Raw genomic sequence first — 20,234 nt, 5'->3', positions numbered from 1 at the left:
TAAGCAGATTGTTAAAATCACAGGCACTAGCCCAAATGCTTCATAGTCCGTCTCAACAGACATCTATTAGTCCACACCCTCTTCAAATTCCTCCTTCAACTCTACCCCAGAGTTTGGAGCTGGAGTCTACAGGATTAGTTACTGCTATGGCTGAGGGCCAGATACCCCCCCCCCTTCTGCACCTTCAGCATCTACTCTTATCTCCTCCTCGAGACCTTTCTTGGAGGGATTCGGTGGCCGGGCTTCCCTGGTCTGCTCCGAGGGGGTGAGTGGCATCGGACCCTTGTCCGACCCCGCTCTTCCCCTTGGAGCTTCGGCCTTGGTGAGCTCGACTCTGACATCTTCCTCGGAGCCTTCCCTTTCGGTGGGCCCGGGAGACCCAGTTTCTTCGGAACGGGTTCTCTCGGATCTTCCTGGGAGGGGAGCCTTCGAGGTGATGAGGAGTGTGCTGGCCCCTGGGCTCAGTCAGCAGTCTATTCCTTTAGCTCCTCCCTCTACGGTGCCTGTTGATATCTCTTCCCGCTCTCTTGCTCCCGGACAGAGAGATCCACTGCCTCAGGTTTCCCCACTGGGAGGAACCCCCTCTTCCGAGAATTCTCCTGATCCGTCAGGAGATCCTCCGCGCAAGAGGACTTGTAAGAGGAAGCACCTAGACTCCCCTGAGTCTATTACTTCGGATACCGACTTAGATGAGTCGGAGGGGTCCCCAAGATCCCCCTCTGAGGATGTCTCCTTTTCAGACATCCTAGAACTCCTGAAACAGAGGGGAAACTGGCCCACCATAAATCCCTCTGATGATGAGTCGGTATACCTAGAGGTGTTTGGTTCTCGACCCTCCACCTCCTGGGTGTCTCCGCCTTTTGACCCCCTCATGCAGGTAATCGCTCGAAAGGCTTGGGCTTCTCCTGACTCCGTAGAGCCAGTTCCCAGGAGGCCTTCTAAATTTATTACAGCCCCTTTCGAACAGCAATTCCTTTCAAAAGGTGTCCCGGTTGATGCCATGGTGGTGGCGGCCGCCACTAAAAAGGAACTTGCAGATCCTTCCGTACCAGTCCATCCTCCTAACAAGGATTCCAGGACCATGGACAGGTATGGTAAGCGGATGTTTTCCTCAGCGACCTTTGCCATGCGTTCGCTGAACTATTTGTGTCACTTCACCAGACTCCAAAGGGACATCCTTAAGGAACTAGGTGAAGTAGTACAGGATCCTACAGCTCCGGGGGCACAAGACAAGATTGCTTCTCAGCTAGGAATCCTTAACTCCATAACCAACTCCTCCATGCGGCTGATTTCGTATGCAGCAGATGGAGCGAGTAGAGCCGCAGGCACAGGGGTGGCTCTGAGACGTCAAGCCTGGATGCGGCTCTGTAATTTTGCTGATCCCTTCAAGGCGTCCTTCACAAACTCTCCCTTTGATGGGTCAACTTTGTTTGGTCCTCAAGTGAAGGATACATTGACCAGGTGTGAGCAGGACGGCAAGACTCTTTCTGCCGTAGGAGTCCGTTTTTCCACCCCTTCTAGACCTTACCCCAAAGGACAGAAGGGTGGAAAGATGTGGTTCCGCAAATCCCAAGGAGTCACGCCGGACACACGTGGTCAGTTTACCCCTAGAGGCAGAGGGGGTAATAATAACAGACGCCGCCCTAGAGGCAGAGGGGGTCCTCAAAACCAGGGAAGCAGAGAGTCTCTCTGACAAGCCCTTCCAGCATCCCTGAGGTGTTGCCCGACTGTCCATCCTTGGAGGCAGTCGGGGGAAGAATATCGTTGTACCCAGAAGCCTGGCTTTCCCTCTCACAAGACAGATGGGTACAGTCGATCATGTCCGAGGGTTACAAAATTCCTTTCGAGGAAAGTCCCTTCTATCACAAAAATTCCCTTCCAGATGTGCCACCCGGTCTAAGGGAAATCGCAAAGTTAGAAGTATCAAAGCTTCTACACAAAAGGGCCATTCAGCCAGTTACAGCAGACCATTCAGAGCCCGGAATCTACTCGAGGTTCTTTTTGGTCCCCAAAAAGAAGGGAGATTGGAGACCTATATTGGATCTCAGCAGACTCAACAAGTCTGTGAAAAAGACGAGATTTCGAATGGTCACACTTCAATCAATTTTGCCCTTCCTGGGCAAAGACAACTGGATGTGCTCAATAGACCTTCAGGATGCGTACTATCACATAAAAATTCACAGGCGCTCCAGAAGGTTTCTCCGCTTTCGGCTGGGGTCCAGTCATTTTCAATTCAGAGCCCTGCCCTTTGGTCTCACTACAGCCCCCAGAGTGTTCACCAAATGTATGGCAGTGGTCACGGCTCACCTGAGACTTCAAGGATTCCAGGTTTTTCTGTATCTCGACGACTGGCTCCTTTCAGCCACCACCAGGCATCAACTTCTCCAAGCCAGGGATTACACCCTAAATCTCTGCATTCAGTTAGGAATTTCGATCAACTACGAAAAATCCTCCTTGTTGCCCTGCCAGTCTATTACTTTCATAGGCGCAAATTTAGACACTGTTCGGATATCAGCAACCCTCACAGACCAAAGAATCTCAGATATCCAAAGTCACGTGCGGATCATCCTTGCCAGTAAAAAGGTACAAGCCAAACTGGTCCTAAAAGTGTTGGGCCTCATGGCAGTGGCCATTACCCTTCTTCCTTTGGCCCGCTTCTACATGCGTCTTCTTCAATGGATGTTGTTCACCCAGTGGTCTTACCAACAACTTCCCATGCGTCACCAAATCCTGGTGACACAAGCTTGCAAAAACCACCTATCTTGGTGGATTTCTTCTCCCCAGATTCATCAGGGCAGACCCTTTGTATCCCCGGCCCCGGTAGCCACAGTCACTACGGACGCCTCCCTGATCGGGTGGGGGGGTCATTGTCAGGGCAGGATGGTTCATGGGACGTGGCAACCGTTCGAGTACCACCTGCATATAAATGTCCTAGAGATGAGAGCAGTGCTTTTAACGTTGCAAGCCCTCAGCGACTTTCTTCCCTTGGGAACAATTGCAGTTCACATGGACAACATGTCTGTAGTATGGTATACCAACAAACAGAGCGGAACCAAGTCCTACCCCTTGTGTCGAGAAGCTCTCAGACTTTGGCAATGGGCGATCTCCTCTCATCGGTTTCTGGTAGCAACGCATATCCCTGGGAAAACCAACATTTTAGCGGACAGATTGAGCAGAGCTATTCTCATGCCTCACGAGTGGTCTCGCAAACAATCTATAGTGGAGGAGATTTTTCTAGAATGGGGCCGCCCATGTTGCGATCTTTTTGCTACTCCCCAAAACAGCAAATGCCCAGACTTCTTCTCTCTCTTCCCACTTCCAGGCCATCCCCCCAGAGACGCTCTTACCCAGGATTGGCCCCAGGGACTTCTTTATGCTTTTCCTCCATTTCCATTGATTCCACAAGTACTCCAGAAAGCCACCGTTTTGAGAGCCATAATGATTCTCATTGCCCCCTATTGGCCTCGACAAATTTGGTTTCCGTTCCTCCATCGTCACCTATTGGTGCAGCCGTGGCATCTGGACCCAGTGCCAGACCTTCTGATCCACCAATCGGGTCACCTGCATCGGTCTATTCCTTCTCTCAACCTCACAGCTTGGTTGCTCCACTTCCTTCCTTAGCCAGGCTTCCTATGATCTCTAACCCGGTTAGGGATATCATAGTGGCTTCTCTTAAATCCTCTACTAGAAGGATTTATACCAGCAAGTGGAAACGCTTCTCTTGTTGGGCAAAATCAAAGAATATAGATCCCTTTACTGCCCCTGTTCATGCAGTTTTGGATTTTTTAGCGGAAATCTTTCATTCGGGCTCTTCATCTTCCACAGTTAAAGTTCAGTTGGCTGCTATCTCGAACTTTCATGTCGGGTTTGCAGATCATAACATTATGTCCCACAGGCTTTGTAGAGCCTTTCTAAAAGGGATTTTTCTCCTTAAACCTCCTGTCAGGAGTCCTCCTCCTCAATGGGACCTAAATCTAGTGCTGACATCCTTAATTCTTCCTCCCTTTGAGCCAGCTGTTTCATGTTCACTGAAGTTTCTTTCATGGAAAACACTCTTCCTTGTCGCTATTACCTCGGCCAGGAGAGTGTCAGAACTTCATGCTCTTTCTGTTCGTCCCCCTTATTTGGTCTTCCACAACGACAGGGTATCCTTGAGAACTAATCCATCCTTTTTGCCTAAGGTGGCTTCGAAATCTAATTTGAACCAATCTATTGATCTCCCTGTATTTTTCCCTAATTACTCCAACAGATCGGAACAAAAATTACATTATCTTGATGTTCACCACCAACTCAGATATTATTTGAACAGAACAAAACAATTCAGGAAATCCGATCAGCTTTTTCTTTCTTATGCTGAAAATAAGAAAGGCCTTCCTGTTTCCAAAGTGACCTTATCTAGATGGCTTTCTTCCACCATCTCCGAAATCTATCAGCTCAGGGGCAAACAGCTGTGCTCAAAACCGAAAGCGCACTCCACCAGAAGTTTAGCCACTTCCGCAGCCTTTCAGGCTAGACTCCCTTTAGACACTATTTGTGCAGCAGCCACTTGGGCCACTCCTCATACCTTTGTTTCTCATTACAAATTGGATTTGGCCTCCAGGGATAGAGCCAGTTTTGGTTCTATGGTTCTCAAGACTCTGTTCCATTGAGCCACCCAGGATAGAGGTGCTAGGGACGCGGCCCCATCAAGCAAGAATGAAGGCGAGTTTGACAACTTAACATTGAGAAGTTATGTACCTACCATAACGTTCCATGTTAGTTGTCTTCTCTCGCCTTCTTTCTTGCGACCCTCCCTCATACCCCCTTGCCTGGACAGACCTTGTTCTCCTTGTTTGGAAGATTGCTTCTTTAGGCACCAGTTAGTTACCTGGTTCCCATTACAGCCCTTCCTTTAGGCTAATTGCTTCTTTCCTCAGTGGGAAGTTTTTTCTGCTAGGTGGGTTTCCCTATAGGTACAAACGAGATCTGGATACTTACCGCCTTGCATCATGGGATATGGGGCTGCCTCGAGCTGGTAAAAGGGACTCTCGAGCTTAGCAAGTGCCGAGTTGGAGCCGAGGATCGGTTCCGAACCCATCAAACAAGAAAGAAGGCGAGAGAAGACAACTAACATGGAACGTTATGGTAGGTACATAACTTCTCATTTCTTGTGTTGTCTGCGATTCGTTGGTACCCTTAATCTGATTTTTTTTTTTTTTTTTTTGTGGGTAAGCCAGTCACTTTCTTTTAGTGTAGTTATAAAGTAATGTTGAACATCTTGAAATACCATTATCTGTATGGATATGTGGGAGGTGCAGCATTGTGTAATGCATTAGTGTATGCATCATTGTTGAAGGACTTCGTACAACACACACACACAGGTGACCCATGTCCTTTGCAGGTCATATTGTTTCCACAAGGTAAATGTGGCATAAGATCACCAAGGTAGCCCAGTTTGGTCTGAGAGGCAACAATATGCTAGGATCTGAAGAAAGCATCCAGTCTAGTACTTCCTTACATTGTCAAGAGCAGTATTTTGTAAAGAATTTGTGCAGAACAATTCGAGTATAATTGTTATGGGATGGCCATTGTTAATATTCCCTGGGATCACTTTTCTGTATCTTGCCAGTACAGTATACAGACAAAGGACAAAATGTTATCTTTGTGATATAAAGTTTCAGACACATTTAAATGATGACAGTGATATCAATTTGAAATGGTTTAGCCCATGCCATCAGTTCTGTTTTGTTCTTATGACTCCTTGTGTTTGATTAGTCTTAATTTAGTCTTTGGTGGTTCAGACACTATCAGCAGGGTTAGAAAGGTGGTGGTTGGTATTTAAGATGATCTGTTTAAGTGCATAGCAGCCCCTCCATGCAATAATTTTAGTTGTAGGTAGTTAATAGTTGTATGTCTGGGCCAAGGCCAGAGGTAGAACTGCTGCCCTAAGCTTTTTTAGACAAATGTGTCATACAGATTCTTGGACCGTCTTATCATGGGAAAGCTTTGGTTAGTATAAGGAGCTAATGGAGGAGCTATAGGCAGGCAACAGTTATTAATGGGATTGCACCCAGAGTGTAGTACTTAATAATTTTACAGGAGATTGGACCTTCTCATAATTAAGCCTCTGGTAGTTAAAGAATCTTGGAAAGCAGCATATCATGCAGAACTGCAGTACAAAGTGTGTCCTGTGAATATGACACCATAGTTTGCTGGTATCCCCCATTTATTTTATTTTATTTCATTTCATTTTGTAATGTTTATGTGCAAAAACCCTGTTGAATACAATCAAGCTGGAACACAACATGAGTACATGATCAATTTAAATGTAAAACTAGCAGTACCCTAACTTTTTTTGTAAAATGTCAAACGCAGGTAACATATTAGATTCTTATTTTTATTATTATTGTTATTAATAATAATGATATTCTTTGGAATGGTAACTCCACACCATTTACTTTAACAATGAACCAAAGGATTACATAATAAAAGTCATTCCTTTTCCTGCCAGAAATTGATTAGATTGCATTTAAGACTGTAACCTTAAAGGTAAATCTATTTATATTTCCAAATTTAGAAGTAGTGACTGGGATGTTCCCTTTTCAAGTATTGTCATAGGTCTGAGTGTGGTACACATGAAAGCTGATTTTCTAGAACCATAGATAGTCATGGGTAGTTCATTTTAGCAGCCATGGGTTTATTAGAGATAGCAGTTCCTGTAAATGTTTGCAGTATTTTGTACCTTAGATTCAAGTTAAGACATGTTTGTTTTGCTTTTTTTTCAGACAAGAAGATGAGAATTCTAATAAAATAAAAGTGGCAGTACCTGTTCTTTCAAATGGATCCAATCCAAGTTCATATTTGCCTGATACTGGAAAAAATCAAAGGGAAGTAAGAAAGACAAAAGAACTAATCACACCTGGTGATTTTGATATTATTATTGAGGAGAAACTTGCCTTTGTAGAAAAAGGTATCACTTTGTCAGCAGCTGAAGAGGCTTTCAGACTAGACCAAATAAACATGAATATAAGCAACCGTTTGAACGAAGATTATATTGGACAGCTCAGTACACTAGAAAATTCCAAGAATGTTATGCAGGCAATCATGTCCGGAAAAGCACTTTTAAATACTGCAAAGCAGGCAGAGCACTTGGAAATTGAAAATCGGTATCAAAGGTCAGTAACTGCAAATCACTTAAATGGTAGTTTTGAGGAAACATCACCATCTCCAAAGAAGGCAGAAATGGGAGAAGTTGGTACAGACAATGTAGTTCTTAGCACTGATGTTGCAATATCCAGAAGCACTGAAGAACTGTCTCCAAAGCGAGCATGTCCATTAGGCCCTGTGGTAAAATCTCACAGTATAAGTAACATAGAGACAGGGGGACTGAAACTTTATGATATCGTCACAGGTGATGGTCTGCAACAGAATGCTGTTCCAAGAGCACAGACTGCAAATGTACATTCACCTCACATAGTTCGCAGCAAATCTGCTTCTCTCTTAACTGATCAACCCTTGCAAGTGTTTCCAGCTTCATCCTCCTCTTCTGACTTGTTGACATGCACTGTAACTACAACAAAGTTTGATTCGAACTATAAGTGTGAAGGTGCTAGTGCCAGAGGCTCTACAACAGGTAACTCACAGATGCCAGTAGTACCTCAGTATAACATCCAGTATAGTAGTACTTCAACCAAAGATGGCTTGTGGCCACAAAGAACTGTACCAGCAGAGCATGGAAATTTGCCCACCCAGCATCTTCAAAGGATAGATGCTTTTGATGGTTCAAACTGCATGAAACATCCTGCAAACCTAAACTTTTCAAATCACAATAATGTTCGAGCAACTATGGCTTACAACATGCAACAGAGGATGGCACCTAGACAGATTGATATGTGGGCAGCGCCTCCAAATGACAGGTTTGCCAGAAATAACACTCTTCAAAGACAGAACAGTGGCTCATCAAATGGCTCGGTAACAGTCAGTGAATCTGCCCAGCCGAGGCGTATTGCAGTCCCTGAAGGAGATTATATGACTTACAGAGATTTGCATCATATGGGAAGAGGGGAACAATTGGCTCAAGGCATGCAGAGACCTATTTCTGCAAGGACCTATAGCACTGATGGTCCTGCTGTGTCCAGGGCACAGATTGCACGGCCACCAGTAAATGAGGTACCTGAAAGAACTATGTCAGTTAGTGATTTTAACTATTCTCGGACTAGTCCCACCAAAAAAGCAAACATTAGGGTCAAATCTGAACATTCATTACTTGAGCCCCAAGGGATGAGCAGAGTACCTCATGACTGGAGAGAACAAGTACTACGACACATAGAGGCAAAAAAATTAGAAAAGGTAAGTCATTTTTCTTTCTCAATATTTACTCAATCTGAAATAAGCTATTCTTCATTACATGCTTCAAGCCATAGTTTCCAGGACTTACTAGTTCTTTGTGTTGAGTGGCTTTGCAGTGCAAATTTGGAACGTATGTGTACAAAACCTTTGTCTAAGACATGATTTGCTGCCTCATTCTTAAAAATAGAAAAGAGGACTGACAGAAGGATACTTTTCTGCAGCATGAGATTTGTTCTTTTCCTTGTCTTGTTGGTTCGGTTTGTCTTAGGTTTCTTAATTTGATGAGCCCATGATGAAACGTTTATTTTGTCATTGTGTGTTTTAATACTGGAGAGAGCTACACATTGGAATGGGGGTATGAATGTTGCTCAAAGCCTGATTCTCCTCCGATACATTAAGAAATCTGCACTGATAGCAGAGTTGTATTATGAAATATGTTGAAACTATTAAAAAATCATCCTGCCCGTCTCCATGCTGTTATATTCGAAGTCTGAAGTTGCCATTGACACTAAAGTAATGGGCATAAAAACATTTGGCATATTCTTTCAGTGACCAAATACACACTTGAGAAACTGCTTTGGGTATACTTTTTTCAAGTAATCAGTCATCAGAGTTGGGCTTTAAAAAAAAGTGTCATAATACATCTCTGGAGCTTGTCAATCACTAATGTATCTGCTTCTGTAAGAACAAAACAGTGCAAGAAACTTCTGTATGTGGAAGATGTATCTAGTTAATCGCTGTATATTAATAAGATCAGATAATGGTAGTAGAAATAGCGAACTTAAACTCATCCTAAGTCAAAAAAATAATAAAAATGTAATTTGAAATATTGTACCGCATTACTAAGTATTCAAAAGTAATCCAAGCAGGGTAGGCGGTCTGTTACCAGTCGAAAATCTACTTAATAAAGGATTTTTGACTGGAAACAGACCGCCTACCCTGCTTGTATTACTTTCAAATACTTAGTAATTCAGTACAGTATTTCAAATTATATATTTATTATTTTTTTGACGTGGAACGAGTTTAAGTCGGTATTTCTACTACCGTTATCTGATCTGATTTAATATACAGTGATTAACTAGAAATATCTTCAACACAGAGAAGTTTTTGGCACTGTGTTGTTTTTTGGATCAACTATATTTGTTTAGTGGGTTGTTTGAGACTTCGGGGATGCCACGGAGATTACTTGTTTTTTGCTTTAAGAACAAAACCTTGAATGACAGTACTGGTTCATGTTACAAGGAGTTAAAATAGCAGGAAAAATTGTTTCACTTGTTTCATGTGTTTGTAAAGACATTATAGCTAAATTCAGAGCTTAACAGAATTCCTGACAGTTTTGTTGTTTACATCAAACTTTGGCTTAATTTGAATATTATTTTCATGTATTTATATTACTTTGTGCTACTAATGCTTTTTATTGCTGTGACTTTTTCTTGCAGGTTTTTGCTTTTTATGTCATCATGTTTACTGTGTTTTGCTCATATTGCTATTGAAGTAGCTGTGTTGAGCTAAATGGAAATAAGGATGCTCAAACAAGGGGAAATTTTAATGCCTTGCACTCTGATTTTATTGAGTAGGGTGAGATGTTAAACCTAGGCCCCCTCTGCCTGAGTTGGTGGTAGCTCAGCTGGATGTAAAAGATCCCATGGCAGTTATTGAGAAGAGCAGGGGACCAAAATTTCCCATAGTATAAATACCACCTTGGGTCTCCTCCAAAAAGAAGCCATTAGGTTGGAGGGAACAGTGGTCAACGAAGTGTAAATAATTAAGTAAAATTAGAAAAAAAATTAAAGTAGGCGCACTCGTGTTAATTTTCCTGGCACTGTTATCATGTACAGTGCATTCACTCCCCCCAATGTTTTGCACGCAGACATGCTTACTATGTTGCATTGTGTTTTGCTAGCAAGGGGACATATTTGTTAGCCATTTAAGAACAGTGACAGTATGTTACTCTGACATGATGGACAAGAATAAAGATAAAAAAAGTATCAGTATGCTCTGATTGTTTCTAGTCACATTGGAAGAGCATTAGACTTAATTTGAGAGGACTTTTGAGGTGGACCTAACCAAAATGGTCTTGTTTCCTCAACATCCAGTGTACAACTTTTAGAACCCACATTTGCAAGAATTTTGTGGCCCCTCCCATGGCCTTCACTTCATTGGCATTGGCTACATCTCTCTCAAGAGGCATTCAGATTGCCATAGTCCTTATTTCTTACCCGCTGCTTTCACTTTTATCAGTTGCTGCAGTAATGTTACTTTAAGCCTAAAATGCCAAGCCTACAATGTTCTTCTTGGGATGTTAAATAGAGGCAGGATTGCCAACAGCTTTTTCTTTGTGCATTGCACCACTGTGTTGTATTCTAAATTGTCTTTAGTACAAGCACTTTAAACAATGTCACTTGCTTGCTACATCCTTTCAGAGTTCTAGGCCTCCCTTTGCATAAATCATATTGTACTGGGTAATTGAGTTGTAGAATGGAAAGAGTATCACTCAAAGGAAACATCTGAATATTGCAAATGACCCAAGAACACCTGGCATGAAGAAGATATTTGCAGGGTAAAGGAGTAAGAATCTGCACTTGGTGCTGTCAAGTCAGGTTTCTTTTCAAATTTCACTGTTGGTGACCTTCTTTGAGATAGTCAGAGTGGGCCCTTTTTGTCTTTTGTGCATCACATGAGAAAAGGGAGCTCCCTCAGCAGTAATATTTGCCTGTTACTTGATGGACCTGTCTGCTTTCGATCGTATTACTGTCATTGGAAAGCTTATCCTGATACACTGCCCATCCTGTCTTTTTTCCTATTATTATCACCTCATTAGCACTGTTTGCAAGGTGATGGAATACATAAACAGATGCATGGAGAACCTAAAGTACCAAGACCCCAATTGTTTTGGCATTCTAAAAAGTAAATTCTTTGTTTTCCTGGCATTTGAGAATGTTTGAATTGACCTTCATGGAGACTGACTGACAGGCCCCAAGAAACTGGAAAGAGTTAATGGGGTCATGAAATTCTGTAAGTACCATGCAGGAACCCTGCAGTGAATTCTGTAGTGGTTTCCATGGATGCCACCAGGTGGTTAAAGTTAGTGCAAGAGCTCATTATGCTCCCTAATGATAACGAAATTAGAGTTCCAGATTTGGTGAAAAGGTGTATGGTTTGGCAGCTTTGGTCTTCAGAGCTATAAATTGTCATACCCACATTATCCCAAAAATGGGTCATTTTTGCTTAGCATGAAATACCCCCTATCAGAGGACCTCCTTAAGTTATTCAGCTACATTCTTGCCACTGTATATGTACTGGAAACCTGGAGATCAGCTTCATTTGTTACCTTACACAAGTGAAGCCACAGCACAGACCTTGGCATCTAAAAACCTATCAGCCTCATCAGCATTGTTCACTAGTGATGAAATACATAAACGGGTACACGGAAAACCTGAAGTCTGAGGACCTCAATCAGTTTGACTTTCTACAAAGATCATCATGCCTGTTAAACCTAGTTTACTAATTTGAAAAGTCATAGAAACACTAGATGAGGGTAATTCTGTGTACACAGGTTACCTTGATTTAGCTAAGGCTTTTGATGATATACTACACTGCTACTGTTAAAAGACTGCTCAAATCCAGTATAAATCCTTATGTATCCCCATGGATCACAAATTGGTTCATGAAGAGAGATCGTTTTGTTAGCGTTAGTGGTGCACTGTACTCTGAGACTTATCACCCGTGGTATGCATCTGGGCTCTGTTTTGGGTCCACTTCTGTTTGGTATTACTTCTCTGATATCAAATCTGACATTGAAGGCTTCTGATTGACCAAGTTTGTGGATGATTGCTAGCTTGAAGCTGTCGTAACTTACCCTGGTGACACTTGGATCCTCCAGTTGGGTATACCTCAAAAAATTTATGGTGTTACAGTCACATTGTAAAGCTGAATGCAAAAAATGTAGCACTGCACAGTTTGGAGGTAAGAACTCTTGCACATCTACCACATAAATGACACCCCTTAAAGTAGACACCTTTGTAGATAAACTGTCCTTCAGCCACCATATATCAGCATCATTAGGAAAGCCTGCTACATCACCCATCTGATTACTAAGAATATTTCCTCTGTTTTTTAAAGCGGTCATCATTCCTCTCTACTCGCATCTTTTCAGGCCCTTGCTAAAGTACAGTCTGCCCTTCAGTTTGAGCAGGCCAAACACCTAACCGAGCTTGAAAACCCCCAACAGATGTTATTCGTGTTTCACTGTTGCAGTTACTACATTTGGGTTATCCCTGCCAGGGCAGCCCTCGGCCGGCTTGAATACCAGAGGCTTAGTATTTCTGCATCGGTTGCTGTTGCTTCAGGACTGACATCAGGTCATCAGTAGTATAAAGGAAGGCAGCTGGCACCATTACATCAGTCTTTCTTGCCATGGAGCCCGAGGCAAAAGCAGTTGGTACGAGTGCCGGTTGGCCCCTAATTGAGTTTTGTCTACCGAATTGAAGTTGAAGTCTTCTAAAGCTAAGTACCCCGCTTGTGATCCTTTTTTCTTGCACTAACAGATGTCAGAAAAAGTTAACAATTGTCTCACCTGTGGAAAGCAAATACCACACAGAGACTTTCATTCTTACTGCCTTACTTGTTTAGGCCCAGACCACGATGTCCTCCATTGTCACTTATGTGCTTTGTTCAACACCAGAACTATCTGTCATCGGGCCCTTATTATAGCTAGATATTTTCGCTTACAGTCCTCGAACTCTGATATGGCTTCAGTAAGCCATCCGACAGCAGATCTTCCAAAAAAACGTAAAGATAAAGACAGAGACTGCACAGGTCCAAACCTACCGACAACACTCCTGTTAAGCTAGTCGTCAGTTCTCTGGTCCTCAGTGAGGTGCTTTCACAGCCCCTGATGCCCGCTTCTGTGGATTCACAGGCCGCTACCGAGACCCATTTGGAGTCCAGTATGCCGCAAAACTCTTCTTCGACTAAGGATCCTGCAGTTGTCTCTACCTTGGATGGGTCCAGAGCCACTGCGCAGGCAATGGCTTCCAAGGAAGTCCTTCGCACTACCGATTCTCAACCCAAACAGACGTCTTCTTTCGTGACTACCGTTTTTTCAAAAATGACAGAGTTTATTAAGCCCAGGGTACGAACCACACCCAAGAAACCGACCCAATCTCAGGCACCTGCTTCCTTGCCTCAGTCTCAAATGCTTAAAATGGTGGAAGACCTTATCATGCTGATCAGGGGAAGCCATGCTAACCCCTTAGAAAGGAAAAGAGATCTCTCCCCTGTAGTTTTGTCTGAACAAGAGTCAGATGACTCTGATGCATCTGAATATGAAGACATGCAACCCCTCTCTACTTATGAGGATTCTGATGCAGAGGATTCCATCCCTTCAGCCTCTCCCCCAGAGGATTTTTCCTTTGGGGAAACCCTTCATACCTTAAGGGAGCATTTCCAGTGTGAGAGTCAGTACTGCCCTCAGTCTAAAAAGAGACTCAGGGAATTCTTAGATCTTCCACAGTGCAAGACCCTTGGCCATCCCTCCAGTCCTGGATGTTGTGGAGGATATTTTCCTGGAATCCAGTTTGACTCCTGACACCCTCCCTCCTGCACCCAGAAAACCAGACAGGTACTGTAGAGTCCCTGACTCGCACACATTTCTTTTTAAAAATCCTGCTGCTGACCCTGAGGTAATTTCTTAAGGGTATAAAGCAACCTCTGCTAAGAATCCCACCTCCTCAGATAGGGATTCCAGAGCACTAGATAGATGGGGTAAAAAAAAGTATACACCTCACCTACTCTTGCTTTCAGGGCACTAAATTGTCAGTTCCATATGCTAAACTTTCAGCAACATACCCTGGAGCTCCTCAAACAAAAAATGTCTTCTTTTCCTGCTTGTGCAGAATCTAGAGAGTTACAAGAGTTAATGCATTCTGCAAGTCAAGTAACTAAACATGCCTTGCACTGTGGTTTTGATGCCCTAGAAGCTTCTTGCAGGGCAGCAGTCACTGGATCTTTCATTACAAGGCATGCATGGCTTAAGGAGCAGCCCTTGCCAGACCATGTCAAATCTAAATCGTTGGATGCCCCCTTGCACAAAGACAACTTCTTTAGCACTAAGGCAGAATAGGTCTTAAAAAATATGGAAGAAAAAGCAAAATCTATGCACACAGTTAAGGATTTCTTACAGGTCCAGCCACCCAGGTTCAGAAGGCATTGTCCCACCAAGCACTGGTTCTTTCCTGCTCCCACTAAACCAGTCCAGCCCAGGCCCTGGGGAACTAGACTCCCCAGACAGCAGCCACAGGGAATGCAGAGATCTAAGCAGTGGACTACCTTCACTTCAAAGCAAGGGGATTCTAAGCCACCCCCTTATGGTAAGAACTCACAATGACTCACCTCACCCATCCCCTCCCTCTGCCCACCTTCACTTACCCCTAGGAGGAAAACTCTCCTTTCACACAAGCACCTGGGCCACCATTGCCAATGACCGCTGGGTTATCAACATAGTGTTGATAATCAATATCTTGTTATTGTGTTAAAACCAACAACCTGTAATGTTTACTTTTGCTGCAACTTTGTATCTCTATTTATCATGTACATGATGTGGAGCTTTTCTCCCAGGGCATCCGCTGAAAAAGGACCTGCGTCCAGTTGGAATTTCCCGGTAAACAAATGTAAATAAATAAAATAAATAGTGTCCCAGGGATACAAATTTTCTTTCCACACCCTTCCAACCCCAAAAGGGTTTCCAGATCTACCTCCAAACCAGTGGGCAGAGGCTCAAAAGCAAATCCTTTCCCTGATTTCTATGAGGGCAGTAGAGCACGTTACTGCAGAACAGATAGGCCAAGATTTCTACTCCAGACTTTTTCCTGATGCCCAGAAAAGAAGGCACCTGGTGCCCCATCCTCGATCTATCCATTCTAAACACCTTCCTGGTGATCCCAAAATGCTCACCCTCCAGCAGCTGCTACCCATGCTCTCCAAGGACGCTTGGCTAGCCACCCTAGAGCTAAAAGAGGCCTTAACTCCACCTTACTGTCAGGGAATCATGTAGGAAATATCTCCGTTTCAGGGCAGGATCTCAGCACTTTCAGTTCTCTGCGCTTCCCTTTGGCTTATCTACTGCTCCCAGAGTTTTCACAAAATGTCTGGCTCTGCCATTGCCCTTTGCAGACAGAGGAATATCCAGATTTACCCATACTTAGACTGCCTTATTCAGGCAGACAGTCAGGAAAACCTGCTCAAGCCACCTGGCCTTTGTAAAGACCTTACTAACCTCCATAGGGTACACTATCAACAAAATAAAATCCAAACAGGAGCCCACCCAAAGGATTATATTCCTGAGAGCAAGCCTGGACACAGCATCCCAGATGGCATTCCTTACATCAGAAAAGCAAATTTTCCTGACAGCCTACTTCTCTCAACTAGCCACCAGACCCCAGTTATCTGCAAGGAAGATCCTGCAAGCTCTGGGGTTCTTGCCATCTTGCATACTACTCATTCCATATGCCAGACTGCATATGAGGAAACTTCAGTGGTACATAAAAAGCCTTTGGTGTCAACACTGTCAAGACCTGGAGGCACTTATACCTATAATTTCTTGCCTCAGAAAAGATTTTCTTTGGTGGGCAACAGCATGCTTCCACAACAAGGGACTACCTTTCTCACCACTCCCCGCTGCTCAGATCCTTACCACAGATGCATCAGACTATGCTTGGGGTGCACACCTGGACGGCAGGTGCATACAGGGCCAATGGAGCCCGCAGCAAATCCCTCTGCACATCAGCCAAAAAGAGATGATGGCTGTCCGGCACGCCTTGATAGCTTTCAAGCCCCTTCTCTCCCCAGGGGCTCTCCTGATCAAAATAGACACCACCACTGTGATGTGGCATATCAACAACCAGGGAGTGACTCACTCCCTACCCTCTATGCAGGCTAGCCATGACCCTTTGGCACACATCCTTTGCCATGCACCTGCACCTGTTAGCACAATTCCTATCAGGTTCTCTCAAAACTCTGGCAGACAAATTAAGCAGAAATATTTTGGACCCACACAAGTGGCAGCTTAACAGAAGAACCTTCATCCTAATAGCTCAGAAATGGGGAACCCTGAAGGTTGACCTCTTTCCCTCACACACCAACCATCAGCTCAGCAAATTCTGCACTAGGGAGCATCACTGCATAGCTTGGAGATTAGATGCCCTGTCCTTCCCCTGGGTCAGTCTATTGGTCTGTGCCTTTCCTCCACTACCCGTCATCCCCAGGGTACTGCTCAAAATAAAGGAGGAAAAACCAAGGACAATTCTTATGTTCCAGACTGACTTCGCCAGCACTGGTACCATTTGTTGCGTAGCCTGTCCCCTCTGCCACCATGGCATCTTCCTCAGATTCAAACTTCCTGACCCAGAGGGAAGGGTAATTCATGCATCCCCAATTGCAGGCGCTCAATTTGGCAGCTTGTGTTATTCCCTCATCCCCGATCAATCTGTCAACCTATGTAAACAGGTTCTAGGCGTTATACATGAGGCCAGACGCCCTAGGACTGGAAAGTCTTATGCTGACAAATGGAAAAGGTTTTGCCAATATGGCACAGCCCTCCCTGCCTCTTATCCTGGATTACTTAGCTGACCTACTACACAGTGGCCTCTCTTTCTCTTCTATAAAAATTCATGCCTCTGCTATCTCTGCTCATTTTTGCACTGAGCAGCCCCTTTTCTCACACCCTTTGATCATACAGTTCCTAAGAGGTGCTAGCAACTTGAGGCCACCCAGAAGAGCACCAACCCCAGCTTGGGACCTTAACTTTATGTTGGAAAAGCTCACCTTGCCCCCCTTCGAACCAGCTTCTTCTGCAGAGCTAACATTTCTCTCCTGGAAGACCGCCTTCCTTCTAGCCATTACTTCAGCCAGAAGAGTCTCCGAGCTGCAAGCACTCATGGCTGTGAAGCCCTTCATCATCTTCCATGCTGATAAGGTGTCCTTCAGAACTTTACCCATTCTTCATGCCCAAGATGGTGTCCAGTGTGGCTCTCAACCAATCCATTAATTTGCCCACCTTTTTTTCGATTTCCCAGAACAAGGGGGAAAGGATCCTGCACACTCTAGATGTGCACAGACAGCTCCGATTCTATCTAGACAGGACAAAATCCTTCAGAAAGTCTAATCAATTGCTGGTTAGCTATGCTACAGGGGCAGAAGGCAAAGCCATCTCCAACCAAACCAATTCCAAATGGATAGCTCACTGCATCCATTTCTGCTACAGACAACATAGCCTCCCCCCAAGGGAGTCAGAACTCATTCCACCAGAGCAGCCTCCACCTCTGCAGCTTTCCTCAGAGGAGTCCCCACCAGGGACATCCTGGAGGCAGCCACCTGGACATCTGTTTACACTTTTACCAAACATTACCACCTGCCTCTCTTCTTGTCCTCTCACTTTCCCTACCCTTCAGTTCTTGACACACACTCAGGCCGAAAAGGAGCATGCCTGCTCCCAGCACTCACAAGCGTAAATGGCAAACAGAACACCCTAGCAACCAAAAAGGCAGCAAACATCCCAAGCAAAACAAAGCACCATTTGTGCAAGCAAAACAAGCAAATCTCAAAGGCAAAAAACAGCAACAATCAACAAAACAATAAAGGCCCTATATCAAGGAAAGAAAAAAACAACAATATAAAAAAAACAAGAAAACTATAAAAAACTAAGAAGAAAGATAAAAAAAAAGAAAAGAACTAAAATCTAAGAAGAAAAATTAAAAGAAAAATAGAAAATCACTCAAAAACAAGAGAATAAAACCAGGAAAGAAGAAAAATACTTCAAAGAGAGCACTGAGCACAGACGAATTACTGATACTAACTTGACATACACATCCCAAAGATCCCAAAATTCATACAAATACAGACCCCCCCCCCAAAACCAAGCCCTCCCAAGTCCAAAAAGAGATACTCTCCCCCAAACCCCCAGCACAAAAAACAACTGATCCCCAAAGCAAAAAAATGCTCTCAAGGATGAAAAACTGATGGCATCCTCGGCTGTCACCATGCCACACTCAAAGTGCAAACCCACAGCTAGTTTAATTAAGTGGATGCAACTGCACACTTACAAACACTGGAGGCAGTGGTACTGCACCAGTGGTCCACCCCTGGGTGCCCATTAGCCCCACAGCCTTGGGAAACAAGCCGCCACAAGGAAGGAAGCCTTTCCTCATAAAAAAAGAGACCCATGGGATTGGATCATAATAAGATCCAAGAAAATCCAGAGGAATTTGCAGCAGTTTTTGGCTGGATCCAAGGACTTTTTTGCCTTTCAAAGGCAGATCATGCCTTTGAAAAGAGTCATTAAAGCCATGAATGAGTCAAGGCAGTCCATACAGCCTACCTCGATCCTACCAATACCTTCGATGGTATCCCTGATTTCGGTATCATTTAAAGCATTGTATCATTGAAAAACTCATAAGCAACAACAAGATGGGTCACAGAAACCCACAGGTGCAAACTGGCTCATGTCAGACAGGGTCGCCATGGCTGACCTGGTCAGTGGTCAGGGGCAGTGTCACACTCAGATGGTGTCACTCATCTCTACTCCCATCACTTTTCTTTAGTTGGCACAAGCAAACTTGGGAGGGTTTTGCAAATAACTGAGAATAGATGAAAATAGACACATCTGAACAGCCATAGTAGAAATAACACACAGGGTCTCACAGATCTCTGTAGAAGGTCTCACAGCCTAAAAAGCTAGGTGCCAATGCCAGTTGCCAAGCCTAAATTAAAACTTAAAAACCAAAGGGAAAACCAAGGTAACAAAAGGGGTGGCAATCCAGAAGCACATAGGAGCACAGAAGAACACACAGGGAAGTTATCAGGGATATCTGTCTGTAGACACCCAGTAGATCCCAGCTCGAGTAGTTAGACAGACTACATTGCCCAAATTATTCTGAAGGATTTCTTCCTTATCATGGAGAGGTCTAGAGTCTCCCTTTACCTCATCATCATCACTCATCATGATCTCATCAATGCCCCCATACAATGTATGCCACGACTGTATCTGACCTGGAGACTGCAGCAAAGTTCAAAAGGAAAAAGGGTCTCAAAAAAAAAAAAAAAAAAATCACTCCTAGAACCGACTGAAAGAACCACTCCTATTCTATTCACACGCCTTACACACACGCTGCTTGCCCTGCCTAACATACAACATACAAGGCCAGATCAAATGAAGATGCTTCAAATCAACTTCACCTCAAAAATCTATCCCCATCAGAGACTTAAGACTTGACACTTGACATAGGACACATGGAGGATAGGACGTGATTGGAAAAGACTTGCTCCTCTGCTGTGGATGCTGTGGAACAATGAGAAAAACATGGTACATGTGAGGCCTCAAGAGAAATCTTGAGAAAAATTGGGGAGAGGAGATGGGAGATGGGAGATACCCAGGATTACCTCAGTGTCACTGCTCGACAGAGCACAGAAAATAATGGGTATAGTCCCATACTAAAGGGGTGGCCAAAAAAAAAAAAGCGATGGGCTAGGCTTGTAAATGCCCTCGGGCAGATAGCCTAGTATGAACCTATGAACCTATGAACCTAAATCCTGGGCAGGGTTTGCCTCTGCAGTCTTGCAGGGCATCCTAGCCTGCCCCTAGTTTCCTTAACTGCCTCCACTCTTTTCCACAGCTTTGGGAATCAACCGAAATGTGATGACTGCAACAGTGAAACACGAAAAACATAGTACAGTTGTGTACACTTACCATAACTGTAGATGTTAGTGTATTCACTGTTGAAGTTTTGGTTTCCATCCCTCCATCCCCTTTTTTTCTCTTTCCTTACAAGGGAGATATTGGTATTTACTTTCTACTGGTGGGGTTCTTCCACCAGAACCTGGTTCCTTCTTGGGGGGCTCCTGACAGGTTA

The 20,234-nt window shown here is 44.0% G+C and overlaps 1 protein-coding gene across 2 annotated transcripts in view; it reads left to right on the top strand.

The window, feature by feature from the left end:
* Positions 1–20,234, top strand: part of ERBIN (erbb2 interacting protein) — a 3,184,408-nt gene that overhangs the window by 2,737,845 nt on the left and 426,329 nt on the right. For both annotated transcript variants that reach the window (XM_044063352.1, XM_044063353.1), the window contains exon 22: positions 6,765–8,328. In XM_044063352.1, the coding sequence (XP_043919287.1) occupies positions 6,765–8,328 (1,564 nt within the window). The remainder of the gene's footprint in view (positions 1–6,764; positions 8,329–20,234) is intronic.

This window comes from Protopterus annectens, chromosome 2.part1 (assembly GCF_019279795.1).
Source record: "Protopterus annectens isolate FY-2018-M chromosome 2.part1, PAN1.0, whole genome shotgun sequence".
Taxonomy (NCBI): domain Eukaryota; kingdom Metazoa; phylum Chordata; order Ceratodontiformes; family Protopteridae; genus Protopterus; species Protopterus annectens.
Note: the sequence above shows the minus strand (reverse complement) of the source record. Positions and strands in the feature narration are given on the sequence as shown.